At 39.2% G+C, this 18,708-nt stretch overlaps 3 protein-coding genes across 3 annotated transcripts; 1 reads left to right on the top strand and 2 right to left on the bottom strand.

The window, feature by feature from the left end:
• Positions 1–1,392: 1,392 nt before the first annotated feature.
• Positions 1,393–1,776, bottom strand: LOC121785238. The gene has a single exon (XM_042183622.1). It carries the CDS (start codon positions 1,774–1,776, stop codon positions 1,393–1,395), a length of 384 nt encoding a protein of 127 aa, XP_042039556.1.
• Positions 1,777–6,002: 4,226 nt separating this feature from the next.
• Positions 6,003–9,404, top strand: LOC121783828 (pachytene checkpoint protein 2 homolog). Its single transcript, XM_042182004.1, has 14 exons — positions 6,003–6,278; positions 6,429–6,492; positions 6,594–6,700; positions 6,812–6,879; positions 7,050–7,153; positions 7,230–7,334; positions 7,585–7,674; positions 7,748–7,823; positions 8,179–8,248; positions 8,333–8,403; positions 8,488–8,578; positions 8,692–8,825; positions 8,894–9,022; positions 9,123–9,404. The coding sequence occupies exons 1-14, from the start codon at positions 6,116–6,118 to the stop codon at positions 9,261–9,263; spliced, it is 1,413 nt and encodes a 470-aa protein (XP_042037938.1). The 5' UTR covers positions 6,003–6,115; the 3' UTR covers positions 9,264–9,404.
• Positions 9,405–9,420: 16 nt separating this feature from the next.
• LOC121783827 (pentatricopeptide repeat-containing protein At3g48250, chloroplastic-like) lies at positions 9,421–11,406 on the bottom strand. The gene has a single exon (XM_042182003.1). It carries the CDS (start codon positions 11,398–11,400, stop codon positions 9,523–9,525), a length of 1,878 nt encoding a protein of 625 aa, XP_042037937.1. The 5' UTR covers positions 11,401–11,406; the 3' UTR covers positions 9,421–9,522.
• Between the last annotated feature and the right edge of the window lie 7,302 nt (positions 11,407–18,708).

The raw sequence follows: 18,708 nt of genomic DNA, 5'->3' as shown, positions 1-18,708 counted from the left end.
GTGTGATATTTATTTGAATCTATGCTTTAAATAAAAACATCCCTACCATGTCTAGTATTGTAGTAGTATTTGTTTCTTGCTTATTTAGGTGTGGCCACAAAATTTCACTTTTTGTGTAATGTATTTTCTTCTTCTTCAAATTAATGCCATAAGTTAGTTTCTAAGTTATGTAGTTTTCCACACATTCTCTCTAACATTCAAAGAGAATCACTCTTTGCCAAGACTTTAGTATAGTCTATATGAAAATCAATTTGGGCATAGTTTAAAAATTCTTACCTTTTAGAAAGTGCCCCTAAATTTAATTCCAGTTTAGGTGAAGAGAGTATGGCCGCCTTGCTAAGTTGAAAATCAATCGAGAGATGTTTCGGCTTATATACGTAATGGGATTGTAACTTTTCACAAATTTCTCATTTGTCATTTCGCAACTTGACATATTTCTATTTTTGAGGATCAATGATATTTTTGTTCCAATTTTGCCTCTTCTTCTAAGCTCAATAATTTAGGAATATGTTTTATAGGAATTGAACGATCCTATTAGGCCCAACAATTAACATATTGACATGGGCAGGCCCAACCAATCATTCAAAGGTATCATTTCTAGCTAGGTCTAAATACTTTCCATTTCCTATCTCGTGAAAAACTCTTGAAAATGTCCAAGAATAAAGGCACATACCTTGTTCTAAAACACACGAGATTCCTTGTAGAATAATCTGGTCTCATTTAGATCAATACAAATAAAAAAAAGTGGTAGGAATAATTATTTTAGCATATTATTCAGCAGCAGCATATGCTGAATAATATGCCAATAACCCAAAAATTGCTTAGTGCTCATGTGAATCACGTGATATATGTAGATTGTAGGATACTAGTAAAAAATCATTATATCAAGGAAATTCATATTCATGATTATTAAAATGAATTATTGAATATTTTATCATAATTATCAGGACTTCCCTAATACCTTCCTATAATACTTTCCCGAAATAAAATATGAATCAAGCAAAATAAATTCAAACATTATGAATTAACATGAACTTTAAGAAATTAATCCCAAAATCTCAATCTATTTTAATAAACGATTAATCTAAACCATTTTCATTTATTTAGACCAATCCTCAAAAGTAGACATATCTTATAACCACAAACACTTATCCAATAATATGGAGTACTATATTTAAAGATCAAAATCTAGCTTCATTTCAAGAGAAATCCTCAATTGATTTCAGTTTCACTATGAAACTAAAAAGTATATAAAAAAAAACAAGAAATTCAATAAAACGCCAATTGGCCTTAAATAATAAATCCACGAACTATAACTAAATTCCGAATTATTAAATAAATAACCAAAACAATCTTGTTTTGATAGTCAACTAATCAAACTTCACTAAACCTTCATGACGACATCTTATACAAATTCCTCAAGCTATTCTTGCTCTCTCTCCGCCTCGACCGGCGGAGCTGCTCGTCCGAGAAGGGATCGTCCGCCACCAGCCCGGTCTCGAGCTTCTTCGAGACCGATAAAATCTCGTAAGAGTCCCACAGCGACTGCCCGAAATCCCAACTCTTTTGACTATTATCATCTCCTCTTTTAAATGGTTTGCGCATTGCTTCGAGCTTGAACCGACTCGGCCTCCCCTTGAAGTAGAGCCTATGCGCGTCGAACTCGGCCGAGTCGGCCGCGGCCTTTGCGGAGGCGGAGTGGGCGTGCCATGCCTGCGCCACGGCCTTGAGGAGCTCGGTGTCGTCTTCTTTTTCTTGCTTTTGATTCCTCTTCATTTTTTAAAAATTTTTATTTTGAGGATTGTTTATGGGGCCATGTTTTATTTTGTTGGGGTGAATTTGAGCCTCATGTTGAGTTTGTGATGATGGAATTCTAAGATTTTGGGAGCTGTTTATCTTGATTCAATAATCAATTTTTTGTGTTTTTGTAGGGGAAGTGTTGTGATTCAAGATGAGTGGCTAATGGGATAGGAGGAATGTGAAGGGCATGGATGGCCCTTTTTTTGTCTTTTTCCTTATTATGTTGGGAATACTAGTATATTAAACTAGTGACAAAAAATTTAATAATTGCACTGTAATAAAAATCCGAAAAAAATATTAATGATCCGATCGTATGGAAGAGAGTCTTCCACGTTAATATGGTATCAAATCATAAATTTAAAACATAATTAATTTCCTATTTTACCACCACATATTTAGGTACTCCATTTCTTGTTCATTAATTTCATTCATTGCACCAATTAATGGTATATGTCCCTTTCATTTTCAATATTCGTATAAGCCAAATTGCTAGTGGGTCCATATTTAATCTGTTGTATTTCATTGGTTCTAAACATAATTTAAACCCAAAACTAAAGCACTTGTCAAGTCTTTTTTATAAAAAGGATGAATGCAATCTCACATTATTAGGATATTTTATTATGTGTGTATAGATTAGGATATTCAAATCCAACTCTAGAATAGCAAACAAGAAATAATAGAACGAAATTCAGTGGATCACTAAACTACAAAATAAGTAAGCCTCCCCAAATCATAACGCTTAAATTTAAATCTATACATATATAAAAGTTGAGTTTTGGCCTTGGTTTAGAATATTTATGAACTTTTGGATGTGAATTTAAATATTAATAAGTTTTGGACTAATTTGAGTATTTTCTTAATATTGTAACTGCCAATTACTCATAATTGTATTAATGATAATTCAATTAAAAGTTTGACTGTTGCAAGCAATAGCATCCTCCGTTTAAGCGGTTTAACCATATTAATGTGGAAATCATAATATTTATGTTGATGGGTGCATAAAAATTTATATATAGAAAGAATCGTTTCAATTCCTTTGACAATGGAAAATGGATTCCTTCCTTTTAGCATCCATTTAAAATTTTGACAATTTAATATAAATTTCTTAACAATAATGACATACTTTGTCTAATAAAATTAATAAATTAGAAGATTTGTAACTGCTATATTATTATGAATTGTAGTATTAAAATTTTGGCAATTTAATATAAATTTCTTAACAATAATGACATACGTTGTCTAATAAAATTAATAAATTAGAAGATTTGTAACTGCTATATTATTATGAATTGTAGTATTAATAATAATTTAATATCAATTTCTGGCTGCACCATGCTATAGCTTCATTACATATTTTGTCTATAAATATGTTTGTTGCTAGCTTATTATTCATTTCTCTATTACTTTCTTCCGTTGGATCATTGAATTCTTTGAAGGAAAAAAATTTGTTTTCAATAGGTTTTTGCTCTTCACTAATGCCCAATAGTAGTATATTTATATTCATCTATTTTACACAAATTTTTTGTGTGATTGTTATGTTACTAATATTGTGATCTTCCTAGAAGAAGAAAAATTCATCCTCCTCAATGATCTACGTACGGTCTAGCATAACTTCATCAATCATCAAATTTCGAGGCGTTTGTGTTTTTGAAATGACCAAACCTGGAGATAGATCAAATGTAAAATTGAAAGGGAAGATGAGTAGTGTTGGTGGTGCGAGTTTGTGTTTGTGTTTCTCATAGCCGTCGGTGAATTTTCTGGCAATTATGACGGAGGCGTTGGATTCTTCTTTAGGGTTTTTTTGGGGCAAGAATGGATGGTTGATTTAGTTTATTTGTATTGTATCATATTAATGTATTGATTTAATTATTGTATGTTTTTAGTAGGTTTATAACTTATGGTGGTTCATATTATATATGTGGAAAACAGATTTTAACCTAATTGAATTTATTGAAATTTTCATTTTCTTTCTAATCTATAATTTCTTGATTAAAAGAGTTTATTAATAGTACTTTATTGTTAATTGATTTTCAATTAATGAAATTCTTAAACGGTAGTAATTGGATTTAGCTTAGAAAGTCTAATCTACAACCACATACTAATATAGTACTATTAATTACCACTTTCAATAATATTGATGTCAATGGGTAAATTTACGTCCCGATTGAAAGATTTAGATCATTCCTTATTCAAATATTGGATGTATAATAAAATATATATTATGCGAATTATTTTTTTTCAATCAGCATAATGTATTAAAGTGGGATTGACTTTTCTAACTTATAATCACGAATTATTGATGAAAAGTGAGATTGCCTTTTTTCGTTGGGCATTAAAGTGTAATTGATGAGTTGTATTTTTAATTTTCAACATTATTAATAATAATCAATAATATAATCACTTATGTAAAACTATTTTGAATTTTCAATATTACCAAAAATAATTAATAACATGATCACTTATAGGATTGTATGGTACGTAATAAAATTGAATTGAGATTAATAATATGGATTGCTTAATAAAATTAATGAGTATGTTATGTGAAAATGCTTTTTATTTTTGTCATTACTTGATTCACAATAATTAAATAAATTTTTAAATATTTTGTTTAATTTTAACTAATTAATTAAAATTGATTCAAAAAGTATTATAATATGTAGTAATTTAATTTAATTTATAGTTTTAATCATAACATAAATACTGAAAAATGAAAAGAGTAATTATTTGTAGTACAATTGGTGGAAAGTTGTAAAATAAAATTTAGCAGTTACGATTTTTATTTTTATTCAATGCGGCAGTTTCCAAAATAGAGAGTTACTACTATTTTCTAAAACATGAATGACATACATTTAATGAGGAAATTCAAAGGACATGCGTATAATAGTATAATTGTTTAAAGTTGTATACAGATCCAAAAGTATTATAGTCAAAATATATCGGCGTATGTATTTGCATTATTTAAATGTCAAATTGATTGAGTTTTATGTTTTTTTAAAATTCTTATACATTTTCTTTAGAAGTGATAGTAAATTTATTTAAAAGATTTCTTCAGTTACAATATTATTAGTATTTGATTAAAATGACAAGCCAAAAGATGAAAATCCCCAATTTAGTAGCATATGAAATGTACACTTAATTCACACAGATTTTTTTTACATTTTAACGACATCTCGACCTTCTCAATTCCAACCGTTCTCTTTCATAATTTCCAAAATAAATAATTACACAAGTTATGTAACTGAAGAAATCTTTTAAATAAATTTACTATCACTAAAAACCTTTTCATTTTAATGCTTGGATGAATGCAAGCAAGATTTTTTTTGTTTACCGTTCACATAGCCCTATTGTAAAGCACTTTCTTGATATGAGCATATAAGCAGATTTACAGACAAGATTCAGGTAAAAAACCTCCACTATCAGTAAGGATTATCAAGTAGGCCGACCCAATGTAAGATATCAAATACAGATATAAAACCCCCCAAATAGAATAAGTGATTAACAAAGTACAATTGAATTGGAACGGAGGGAGAATTGTATTGATATTTGGCTCATTTGTTGGTCATGATGAGTATATTTTGAATAAGTGGTCAACAAAGTAAAATTGAACTGGGGCGGAGGGAGAATTTTATTGATATTTGACTCATTTGTTAGTCATGATGAGTATATTTTAAAGTTAAGGGTTTATGATTTAGGTTTCAAGGTTTGGGTTTTTAGTGTATAGGGTCACTATATTGCAATGAAATGAAGCTCGACTAGGAAGTGTCTCACCAGTGCAATCGTAAATTATTGCAACGTAAACTTGCTCATGCAGTTATAACTCAACGGTTAATTCATATTTTCACAGAATTAAAATGCTTTTTAATTTTAAGTCTGATATTTAAATGTCAAGACAGTTTATTAAAATGTCAACATAAATATGTGTTGAAATTTTAATGTGATCGTGTTGACATTTTTAAGAAAAGTTAGCATTTAAACGCACTCTTGTGGCCATGTGGGGTTAATGTAATTGAAACAGTATAATCCAAAGGAAGATGATGTCGAATATTCTTTTGTTTTTCATTTCACAAATTTTATTTCGCATAACGAAATAAATATGAAGAAATTAAAATGACCCGTGCAAGGCACGGGCGTGATACTAGTTCATTTTAAAAGTAAGGCTTAATATTTAGATATAAAAGCGCGTAATTCCAAGAATTCTTTAATCCGACTGCATTATAGTTTCCTTCTTCCCGCGCACAATTTCAAATTGAAAATCCCCAATCAACCTAGGGTTAGGTCAATTGATTCTTCTCCTATCAAATTCGCCGATGGAGTGATGTCTGCTACCGAAACGAGTGTTCCCATGGATATATCCATCCCTCACATCGCCGAATGCAATGGCCCCGAGCAGGAAGCTACCATTTTCGAGCCACCTGCTGCGGCGTCTGCTCCGCCACCTCCGCCGCCTTTAATCAACGAAGAGAAAGTCCTTGTTTCAGGTAATGCGTGGGTAGTTAGTTACGGAATGTGAAACTTCTTAGCTTGTTTCTCTGAGTAGATACTGCTTTATGGTAATGCAAGCCTAATTTGTTCCTGAATCGTGTGCAATGTTGTATCTTGTGTAACATGATCCAAAATTGTTTCCGCAGTTGAGGTTTTACTGAAACCATCTAGCACAGCTCGGGCTGAAGATGTGCGTATGGCAGTGGAGAGGTAAAATTAGCATGGTGTTTATTGCAGTATTAGTTTTTACTTCTGCATTTTGCATTTTTTGCCGATTGATGAGTATGTTATGGTTTGTGATTCCAACATAGAATGCTGGAAAAGAGAAGTATGAGCTATGCAGATGGTCCGATCCCAGTCCCACTGGATGATACATTTCTAGTGGACAATGTGCAACGAATATGTATATGTGATTCAGGTGTTTTATGTTATCTATATGCAAGTCCTTGAAAAGTATCATTTTGTTAAAACTGAAGTCTTTTTGTACAATTCAATTCCTAATATACTGTATGTTTAATGAACTCTACAGATGTTTGGGTGGAAAAGCAGGATATTCTTTTATTTTGGCAAGTCAAGCCTGTTGTGCATGTTTACCAGGTCAGTTTTTTCCCTAGTGGCTGTGGTTACTGTTGTCCGTTTTCTCACATGTTACATTGCATCCTTATCGGATGAGAGACGACAAAAATTTGTTGGAGGTTTAGCGATGGGAATAGCTGAAGGTGACAAATCAAATCTTTGTTTCTGATGTAAGATATTTAATTTTCCAGCTCAGTGAGGAAGGACCATGCGAAGAATTAAGCAATGATGGTCAACTTGCGAGTTTTCATGAATGGATTCTTCCTGCAAAAGAATTTGATGGAATGTGGGAAAGGTTTGTTTAACAATTCTCAGTTTCACCATGGATGAAAGTTGAAACTCCAAATCACGCTGTTTGTTATTCTCTGCAGCTTAATATATGATTCTGGTCTCAAACAGAGATTACTACGATATGCAGCAAGTGCATTGCTTTTCACTGAGAAGGGTGTCAATCATGTCCTTGTTTCTTGGAACCGGTGAGTTTTTCTGAACCCAGAAAGCTTGACTTTCTCATCCTTTTCTGAATGCCTACATTACATGAGGTTTCTGATTACAGGATTACTAACTTGATGATATGTATTAAGTATAATAAATTTATGTTTACTTTATCTCAATATATTCTTTCTAGAAATGTTAAAACCATTCAATGATATCATACATGCTTTACTCGGGGAGTTCCATATTGCATCTCAATGACTTGCTGATCCATCTATGACTGTTTCGCAGCATTGTTCTTCTTCATGGACCCCCGGGCACTGGCAAGACGTCTTTATGCAAAGCATTGGCTCAAAAACTCTCAATACGCTTTAGCGCAAGGTTGAGTCGAACTGCTCCTGTTTCTTCATGTATATAAGTATCATTTGCATGACATTTGTTGTAACCAAACCAGATACCCTCAGTGCCAGTTGATCGAGGTTAATGCCCATTCTTTGTTCAGTAAATGGTTTTCTGAAAGTGGAAAGCTGGTAAGTTTTTGAAATCCTTGTTATGCAAAGATAAATATTTCCATTTTCCCTCAATTTCTCAAATTATTTTCTACTTTACATTTATGGTGATAAGTATCCTCTGAGGATTAAATATCTTGCATCTATCTGAATCATACAAACTGTGGAGTATGTTTTTTTTATTAATAAGTTTGCACACATCTTCAGATCTGATTTTCTTAAAATATAACTCTGTCCAAGAATAAATATTACATTTGCTTTCTTTGCAACTGGTTGTATGCTAAACTTTCTTCAAGTTCACATTCTATGCTGATCACTTATTTTCTTTATTCTTAGCCCCAAGTCAATGTGGTTTTTAATTGTCATTGAATATCAGGTTGCAAAGCTTTTCTCCAAAATACAAGAAATGGTAGAGGAAGAAAACAATCTCGTTTTCGTCCTGATTGGTGAGTATTTTGATAACAGATATTTTCCTTCAGCAATCAAATTATATACATTGAGACACAATACTTCTCAAACAAATTATGCAGATGAAGTTGAAAGCCTTGCTGCTGCCAGGAAGGCTGCTTTATCTGGGTCTGAGCCTTCGGATTCTATAAGGGTAGCTTTTTTGCTCTAAACAGAACAACTAAGTTTATTGAATACATTTGCATCTCCCTTGATAGAAATCAATTGTGTCTTCCAGGTTGTGAATGCCCTGCTGACCCAGATGGACAAGTTGAAATCGTCACCTAATGTAATAATCCTTACTACATCGAACATAACCACTGCAATTGGTAAGATACGAGTTCTAATGCTTGATGTCTGTCCTAAAACAGAATTCTATCTGTTATGCCCTCTTTGTGCTGCTTTATATGAATCGTTGTCTTAAGATCAATCCTATATGCAGACATCGCATTTGTTGATCGAGCTGATATAAAGGCATATGTCGGGCCTCCAACTCTCCAAGCACGCTATGAAATTCTAAGATCTTGCTTGGAAGAGCTTCTAAGGACTGGAATACTATCAAATTCTGAGTTTCAGGTCTTCATTCAAGAGTTAAATAACTGAATACATTACTCGAATCTGTGCCTAACATGGAATCTTTACAGGATGGGAATAACTTCTTAATTCCAAGTTATACCAATCTGAGAGAGCAACTGAACTCAACTGTTAGCCCAGACACAGCATCTCCATTCTATCTTGCTAAGCATCTGCTTGCAGCTGCCGAAGTATGTGAGGTAATTTTTTATGGTTTAGCTTCGTACATTCTTGCTACTACATAACCAAAAATAGAAGTCTGAGAAGTCTGCTTTACTATAATCTTCTCTTCATCTTCAGGGACTGAGCGGCCGCTCGCTCAGGAAGCTTCCGTTTTTGACACACGCAGCTCTTGCAAATCCATTCGGTTGTGAAGCTGGAAAATTCTTGCACAAGATGATTGAAACATCCAGAAGAGAACGCTCCGAGATGCTCGAGTGAACTGATCTTCGTCTTTCTTCAATGACACCCGGTGCCATGAGTATTAGAAATGTATTAGTACTAGTTTTAGGTATGGATTTACTTCAGTATATAACTTTTAGCCTCGGCTTATGATAAAAAAAATGTTCTTTTGTCACTCTACTTCTAAGCCTGGACATCTCAAAAAAGAACCCCAAAACTATTGATGTTTAAAATAAGAGTTAAATAAAGTGTAACAACTCTTAGCAGAATATGGGCAAATACAACAAGAATAATGCCACTAAATAGCAGAACCAAAAAGGCTACAAATTGCAGGATGTTTGCGAATATGATGAGGGCACTTAAACAGCAAATCTTTGGCCTCAGAATGTCTACCTTCATTAAAGAAGGATTTGAAGACATGCTGGTAAGCCGAAACAGATGGATGCTCTTTCACACTCAGCACGGTCAAGAACTCCCAGGCATCCTCGACTGACCCGAATTTGGAAATATGCTGCACAAATGGCTCTGGGAAAGGAGGGTAGTTATGTTTCTTCATCAGACGGAGAAGCTCCATGGCTTCTTCGAGTTTACTCTCAGCTAGAAGCTTCTGAATCAGATTCTTGAAAGTCGCCTGCCAAGGCCTCAAACGAGCTCTCTGCACCAACTCCATCAGCAGTTCGTAGGCACCCACTGCACGTGACTGACTCATGAACCCGCCTATTAAGACATCCAAGAGGTCAGCATCGGCATCAAAGCCCTTCTCTGTCATCTTTGTGAAACAAGCCAATGCGTCACTAATCTCGTTAGCTGCACAATGCCCTTTGATTAGAATTGTCCATGTCTTGATATCAGGAGGACAGCCTCGTTCCTCCATCTCATCAAGAACCTCAGCAGCTTCATCAAATCTTCTTGCTTTACAAAGACCGAATACTAATTGACTGTAGGTGATGTTATCAGGCTCAAACCCGGCATCCCTCATCTTCTCCACGATTTCCTCAGCTTCATCAAACTTCCCGAGACTAGTAAGAGACCTATGAATCCCATCATATATATGTTTAGAGAAAGAATGCCCTGATGCCTCGTATTTGTTCACAACCCTATACACCAAATCGATATTTGGAGTACTAGACGTTGCAATTGCCCGCAGAAGCAAGCTGCATTCGCTATCCGAGGGCTTGAAGGAGCTATCCATCATGTGTTCATAGAGCTTCACACCATCCCCCACCATTTTGTTCTTCTGTAGCTGCCTCGAAACCTTTATATACGTATCAATATCCAACTCAAAACCCGCACCCTTCATTTCCTCCATCACGCCCCAGAACTCAGAAATCGACTCCTCCCAACAAAGCACCCTCAGCATACCATTATAAGTCACACCATTATGCTTGAAACCCAAACTCCCCTCAGCCCACTTGAAAAACTTATGAGCTCTCAAAGGGTGACCCTTTCCTCTAAGCTCCTTAAACACCCTCAACATGAAATTATCCGAAACCTTAATCTCCATCTCCTCCAATTTCCTCTCAACCTCCTCTCCCCATTCACAGCTCTTGATCACATCAACCACCTCCTTCACCCTATCCTCCATCACATTCTCTTGAATCAGCCTCTCATAAAAATGCCTCAAAGCAGTGGCCTCATTCTCCATCCTCAAGCCACGAAACGTCGAGCAAATAGTCCTGTAAGTCTCCTCATCAAGGTAAAACCCCTTCTCCTTCATTTCCTTAATAGTCACCCAAAACTCCTTCATCAGTTCCTTATTAGCATAAATTCTCAAAACTAAACTATAAATCGACGAATTCGGCTCGAACCCTTTCTCCCCCACTGCCCATTTCAAGAACTTCGATGCCTTTTTGGGGGCTTTGCTCAGTTTCTTCAGCACATAGACTACAGTTTCATGGGTTAACGCTAAATTCGAACCCTTTAGCTCCTTCTCCAATTTCATAGGCCAATCATCTGAGGATAGTATCTCGATAAAGGATTCAGGTTTTGATGAAAAGAAGATGCCTTTATTGAAGGAGCTGAAATTGATTAAAGATTGGTTTTTTACCAGTAAGGAAGTAGAGAAATGAGGCACATGGGTCACCTGTTTTCGAAGGGAGAGAGGTGGAGAGGGCTGAGTTGAGTAGAGCGCGTTAGCGAGTAGGTGGTGAGTCAGGATTCTCTTAGCTTTATTCATGGCTGCTCTGTGCAATTGGATTTCTGAGGTTTTGAAAGGGTTTTTGAAATTGGGTGAGTTTGAATAAACGGGTCTGCGGGTTAGTCCAGACCCGCACCCGTTTACGCATTTATATCATGGGTCAACGGATTGGAATTTTATTTCATAAAAAGAAAAAGCTAAAAATAATCCCTTAAAAATCATAAAAATATAAACCTCATGATATTGGCATATTGTTAAAAATCACTACCTTAATTACATAATCACTATCCTTAATCAAGGAGTAAAAAATTTCTCCTAAAATGCTAAATATTTCTAAAACTCTTATTTTATAGTAGTATATATGTAAATACATGAATGATATGGAAAGTTTGTATTTTAAAAAACGGAGCACTAAAGGAAAGATTTTTATATATAGAAAACATTGCAATGATCTGTGATGAAGCGGCGAATTTTCGATGGTAATTAATGCACGTAAAAATAAATTACGACACAGAGGTTTTACGTGGTTCGATTTACTGAGGTAAATCTACGTCCACGGGGAGAAATGGGGGCAGGTTTGTATTGCTTGATCTGCGAATTACAGCTTACAACACTGGCCTGCTTTATGATATTCTCTCTAGAGAGCTTTTTTAGAGTTTAAAAGAAGAAGCAGAAGACCTTATCTATCTGACCTAGGTTCTATTTATACAGTGAACTAAGATCGTGGCATGCAGCATTTATTAGGTAGTGGATGTCGTGGAGATCGTGGCGACCTTGCATGGGTCCACTATCCTGCATGAGTTAATGACTGCTTGACACCACTAAATAGATCGTCGGTGTAGTGGAGGTGGAAATCTTGTATGAGTCCACTATCTCCTAGTTCGGTCGAATACTGAGACCGAACTGCTGAATTATTGCCGAGCAGCTTTTGCCGATCTGAGAGTAGAGCTTGATGCCGACCTGAGAGCAGAGCTTGATGAGTTGGCTTTCACCGAGCTGTAGGCTGGGGCCGAACTCTTTGGTTGTACCGAACTGAACTCTTTAGTCACGCCGGACTGATACTCTTTAGTCATGCCGAACTGATACTCTGTCTTGGGCTTTACTGCTGTTGGGCTTGTTTAGTACGTACTCCATCACTACCCCCCCCGAAAAGCGAAGTGAATCACTTCGGCATTCTGGAAAAAAGTATGGGGTAAGTTGATGTTTGTCCACGGTCTCATGAAGTGAACTCTTCTTTGACCGGACTTGGTTTGTGTCCTAATTTGGCGAGTTTTATCGCTCGGATCGGACTTTCCGTTGTCCTAATTTGGGGATCGGACTTTCCCTTGTCCTAATTTGGGGATCGGACTTTCCCTTGTCCTAATTCGGCGAGTTTTATCGCGTGGATCGGACTTTCCCTAGTCCTAATTCAGGCAAGTTTTATCGCGAGAATTGGACTTTTGTTGCAGTTCGTTTCAGACGAAGTGCTTGTTTAAGCTGAATTGTGGTCTTGTATCCTCTTTAGAAGCTTTGACGCACAATCGTGGGCTTGTTGCAGCTCGTTTCAGACGAACTGCTTGTTTAAGCTGAATTGTGGTCTTGTATCCTCTTTAGAAGCTTTGACTCACAATTGTTTAGCTTGTATATGTTCTAAGAAGGGGATCAGTCTTCGAAGAACAAGATACCTCAGTAACATTTGTAAGAGACGACACGCACAGAGACAGACAAAACACACAAACAAAACGCACAGAGACAAATAAAGACCAAGTAAACCAAATAAAGCACATTGAGCAAACAGGACTCAAGACTGACTGACCGGACTGTCTCTTACAAATGGAACTTTTTGAGGTTGGAAATGTGCCATGTTCGGGGTACCTGTTCTCCTGACATGTGAGCCAATTTGTAAGACCCTTTGCCGAGGACTTCTGATACCCGATACGGACCTTCCCATGTGGGTTCGAGTTTGCCCAGCTTTTCTGCTCGGCTTACTTCGTTGTTTCTCAGGACGAGATCTCCCACTTGAAATTGCAGCTTCTTCACCCTTTGGTTGTAATACCGGGCTACTTGCTCCTTGTACTTGGCTGCTTTTATGCATGCCAATTCTCTTCTTTCTTCGGCAAGATCTAGCTCGGCTCTCAGTCCGTCGTCATTCATTTCTGAGGAGAAATTTAGAGTTCGGGGACTGGGTACGCCGATCTCCACCGGAATTACGGCTTCAGTGCCGTACACCAGACTGTATGGAGTTTCACCATTGGAGGTTGTGGGTGTAGTTCGGTAGGACCATAGGACTTGAGGGAGATTTTCTACCCATTGTCCTTTGGCTTGTTCTAACCGAGCTTTTAACCCTTTCACCAGGATACGATTTGTTACCTCCGTTTGTCCGTTTGCTTGTGGATGAGAGACCGAAGTGAACCGCTGTTGAATATTCAGCTCTTGGCACCAATTCTTGAACGTCTTGTCGGTGAACTGAGTCCCGTTATCCGAGATGAGGATGTGGGGTATGCCAAATCGGCACACTATGTTCTTCCAGACGAAATCCAATGCCTTCGAGCTCGTTATCGTAGCTAATGGTTCAGCTTCTACCCACTTCGTAAAGTAATCCACGGCAACGACTAGGAACTTCATTTGCCGAGGAGCTTGAGGAAGTGGTCCCACTATGTCTATGCCCCATTGCATGAAAGGCCAAGGGCTTTGCATAGTGGATAGATCGGTCTGCGGCATTCTTGGGATATTTGCATGGATTTGGCACTTCGGGCATGTCTTGACGAGCTGCACTGCTTCTTGTACCAAGGTTGGCCAATAATATCCCCATCTTAGAACTTTTTTAGCTAAAGCTCTAGCTCCGATGTGGCTACCGCACGACCCTTCATGAACTTCTCTGAGGATGTAGTCCGTCTCTTCTGGTCCTACGCACCGCAATAACGGCTGGAGGTAAGACTTTCTAAAGAGGACTCCTTCATGAAGTTCGTACCGAAGTGCTCGGCACGTGATCTTCCGAGCTTCTCTCTTATCTTCGGGCAATTGTCCTTGATCCAGATATTGCAAGATCGGCGTCATCCAGTTCGGCGAGCTGGATATCGAATGTACCTCGGCTTCATCAATGCTTCGATGCATTAATTCTTCCGCCTTTGAGCTCGGATCTGAGGCCAACTTACTTAAGGTATCTGCTCGGCTATTTTCCGCTCTGGGAACGCGGATTATCCGAAAATAGGAGAAACTTCGGCTGATGCTTTGCGCTTTGTCCAAATACTTCTTCATTCTCTCGTCACGGGCTTCACTGGTACCCAACATGTGATTTACTATGACTTGTGAATCACAATGGACTTTGAGAGATTTGACGAGCAGACTTTGCGCTAACTGAAGTCCGGCAAGGAGGGCTTCGTACTCGGCTTCATTATTAGTAGTGGGGAATAGGAACCGAAGTGAGTAGGTTACCTCGTGTCCGTCGGGAGCGACGAGTAAAATACCAGCTCCACTTCCCATCTTGTTTGAAGCTCCATCTACGAATCCGCTCCAGCAGTCTGGCGGCTCTACTTCGGATTCCAAGGGCTGTGCAAGTTCGGCATTGGCAGACTTTTTCTGTTCGGCAATGACAGGGATTGCTTGATCGAACTTGGCCTCTGTAAGAAAATCTGCCAAGGCTTGTCCCTTGATGGCTTTCCGAGGTAGGTACTCGATCGAGTGTTCTCCCAGCTCTATGGCCCATTTGGCGATTCTGCCTGATGCTTCTGGCTTGGTCAAAACTTGCCGAAGAGGCAGATCGGTTAAGACACATACCTTGTGAGCATAGAAGTATGGCCGCAGTCTCCTTGCTGCATTTACTAACGCCAGAGCAATTTTTTCCAGAGGTTGATACCTTGTTTCTGGACCTCTTAATGCTCGGCTTGTAAAGTAGATGGGAAACTGCTTTAGGCCTTCTTCTCGTACAAGCACCGCGCTGATGGTTTGATCTGATGCCGCTAAGTATAAGAATATTACTTCGGCTTCGGTTGGAGCAGAGAGAATAGGAAGCTCGGCTAGATAACTTTTGAGCTCGTCAAAGGCCTTTTTCTGCTCGGCTCCCCACTCGAACTTTGGTGCTTTTTTCAACACTTTGAAGAACGGCAGTTGCTTTTCGGCTGCTTGGGAAAGGAATCGATTCAGTGCGGCTAGACATCCGGTTAGCCTTTGCACGTCATGTATGGACTTCGGCATTGCCATGTTTTGAATGACTTGGACTTTTGAAGGGTTTGCCTTGAGTCCGTCCTTTGAAACCCAACAACCCAGAAATTTTCCTGAATCTACCAAAAAGGTACATTTTTGGGGGTTGAGTTTGAGGTTGGCTTTCCGGAGCACGTCGAGAGTGGATTTGAGGTTGTCTTCGTACTCCGAAGTGCTTTTGCTTTTGACAACTATGTCGTCGACATACACTTCAACCTGTTTCCCGATTAGGTGCCGAAAAAGCTTGTCTACCATCCTTTGATAAGTGGCTCCGGCATTCTTTAAACCGAATGGCATCTTTTTATAAGCGAAAATGCCGAAATCGGTGATGAAAGCTGTTTTCGGAGCGTCACTCTCATCCATCAACACTTGGTGATATCCTTTGTATAAATCAAGAAAACAGAAAATTTCGAAGCCGATCAAAGCTTCTACTTTTTTATCTATATTCGGAAGGGGATAGCAATCTTTTGGACAGTGCTTGTTTAGATCGGTAAAATCTATGCACATCCGCCATCCTCCTCCTTTTTTCTTGATCATCACAGGATTGGCCACCCAAGAAGGATATTTCACCTCGAATAGTACATCCGCTTTTAGTAATTGGCGGACTTCGTCATGGATGACTTGGCTTCTTTCTGCCGCAAAGAGTCTTTGCTTCTGTTTTACTGGCCGGATTGAAGGATCAATATTTAACCGATGAGTGATTACCTCGGGGGGCACTCCGGTCATGTCCAACGGAGACCATGCAAAGACATCTTTGTACTCCTTGAGGAGCTGAATGGTCTTTTCCCGGAGTAGAGGCGTTCCTGCGAAGCCGACGTTGACCGTTCTGGATGGATCATCTTCGTATAACTGAACGGTCATTGAGTTCGGCTCTGAAGTGACTTCGGTCATCTCGCTTGCCTCCGACTCCGGTTGCTGTGATTGCTATGCTTGATGGTGCCGAACTGATTGTTCGGCACTTTTTAGCGCAATCTGCAGACATTCTTTTGCTCTCTTTTGATCACCTCGGATGACCGCTATCCCATTTTTAGTGGGAATCTTGATGGTGAGGTGATAAGTAGAGCAAACGGCCCGAACTGTGTTGAGCCAGTCCCTCCCCAGGATGATGTTGTACGGAGACCGAGCTTTCACCACAAAGAACTCGATCATCGTATTGGAGCTTGTAGGCGCTTTTCCCACCGTGATCGGAAGGCTGATAATACCTTCAGGGCGGGTGTCCTCCTGGGCGAAACTTTTCAGAGGAAGTGGAGCCGGACTGAGCCGAGCTGGATCCACTTCCATTTTATCGAAACATTCTTTAAAAAGAATGCTGACTGACGCTCCTGTATCCACAAATACTCTGTGGACCAGTTTGTTTGCCACCCCGGCTTGGATGACAATAGCGTCTTGGTGAGGAGAGATGGCTGGGACGGGATCGGCATCTGAAAATGTAATCACTTCGTCTTTCTTCAGCCTTTTATGTGTTGGTTCCTCTTGATTGGAACCTCTGCGTTCTGCTTTTAGGGACGACTTAGTCTTCCCGGCTGGGAGAGCATCAATAGTCAGGATTACTCCATCGTATTGCGGCTCGTCGTCGTCTTCGGGATCCTCATGTCTTTTCGGATCCTGAGGATTGCAGTTCGCACTTCTCTGCCTTTTGTTCTTTTTCGGCTGCTTGCTTTGGTATTTTTTTAACGTTCCTGTTTTCACAAGAACGTCAATACCTGCAGCCAAATCTCGGCACTCCTCGGTATCGTGACCGTGGGTTTGATGGAAGGAGCAATATTGATCCTGAAGTCGCCGTGCGGCTGATTTCGTCATCCGCTTTGGTTTTTCGAACATATCGGAATGTAGTTCGAAAATTTCCGCTCTTGACTTGTTTAATGGTACGAACTGAGCGGGCGGCTTCTCAGGATGGAGACGTGGTCCCAATCTGCCTTGTACTGGTGCCCTTTGAATTCTTTCAAAAGGAGTTCGGCGAGGAAGCACCTGGTCGCTTTGATCGGGCTTCCTTTTGTCTCCTTGGGATGAGCTGTCTAACGACCGTTTTCGACGGTCTGCCTCATCCGCACGAGAAAACTGGTCCGCAATGTCCCACATTTCTTGAGCTGTTTGCGGACCGCACTCCACGAGCTTTCTGTAGAGAGCTCCGGGCAGGATTCCATTTTGGAATGCCGAGATGACAAGTAGATCATTGAGATTATCTACTTGTAGGCATTCCTTATGGAATCTCGTCAGGAAATCGCTGATCTTTTCGTCGCGACCTTGACGTATAGAAAGCAGCTGAGCCGAAGTGATTCGGGCTTCCGCTTTCTGAAAGAACCTCCTGTGGAAAGCATCCATGAGATCTCGGTAGGATCTGATGCTGCCTTGAGGAAGGCTGTCGAACCACCTTCTGGCGTTCCCGATGAGCAACTCGGGGAACAGCTTGCACATGTGGACCTCATTGAGACCCTGGTTCGCCATATTATATTGATAGCGTCCCAAGAAGTCATGAGGATCCTCTAGCCCGTCATAAGTCATTGACGGTGTCCGGTAGTTCCGCGGCAAAGGAGTCCGGGTGATGTCGTCCGAGAATGGAGTCTTTAATGCTCCGTACATGGCGAACCCGACATCTCTTCGGTACGGAGGAGATGGAGTTCTCCTGTGGTTCCGGTACCGAGGAGGAACATGTCGGGGTTGAGGATTCTTTCTCCTGGAAGACACGTCACTACTGCGGTAGTGACTTTCATGTCTGGATGAGGAGGGAGAATCCGCCGTTGTCTTCTCCGACTGTTGGCTCTTCTGCAGGAAGGTTAAGAACTCCTCCTGCTTCTCGGCCAAGAACAGCTTGACAGCCTCGTTCAAATCAGGCTGCTGGGAAGACTCGGTGTGTGGACCTTTTGAGCGGCTTGCTCCTTCTCCGTGAGAACTGGAAGTAGATTTTTCACGAGGCTGCTTTCCAGGCCTATGGGCTGCTGGATTAGCTTCCTCATGGTTATCACGGACGGAGGCACGGGTGTTATGTGATCTGGTATGCATTTTTTTTTTTTTTTTTTTTTGGTAGAAGAGGATCAAAAACTCGCTTTATCACAAATTTGGTTCTTCGTTTCCCACAGACGGCGCCAGTGATGAAGCGGCGAATTTTCGATGGTAATTAATGCACGTAAAAATAAATTACGACACAGAGGTTTTACGTGGTTCGATTTA

The sequence above is a fragment of the Salvia splendens genome, chromosome 21 (genome assembly GCF_004379255.2).
Source record: "Salvia splendens isolate huo1 chromosome 21, SspV2, whole genome shotgun sequence".
In the NCBI taxonomy this organism is placed as follows: Eukaryota; Viridiplantae; Streptophyta; class Magnoliopsida; order Lamiales; family Lamiaceae; genus Salvia; species Salvia splendens.
This window is presented reverse-complemented; position numbering and strand designations above follow the sequence as displayed.

Bases quoted from the DNA above. Each gene is read 5' to 3' on its own strand.
- LOC121785238 (XM_042183622.1), bottom strand. From the start codon at position 1,776: ATGAAGAGGAATCAAAAGCAAGAAAAAGAAGACGACACCGAGCTCCTC.
- LOC121783827 (XM_042182003.1), bottom strand. From the start codon at position 11,400: ATGAATAAAGCTAAGAGAATCCTGACTCACCACCTACTCGCTAACGCG.
- LOC121783828 (XM_042182004.1), top strand. From the start codon at position 6,116: ATGTCTGCTACCGAAACGAGTGTTCCCATGGATATATCCATCCCTCAC. The intron at 6,493-6,593 runs GTAAAATTAGCA...ATTCCAACATAG, and splicing joins GTGCGTATGGCAGTGGAGAG to AATGCTGGAAAAGAGAAGTA. The intron at 7,154-7,229 runs GTTTGTTTAACA...TATTCTCTGCAG, and splicing joins TTTGATGGAATGTGGGAAAG to CTTAATATATGATTCTGGTC.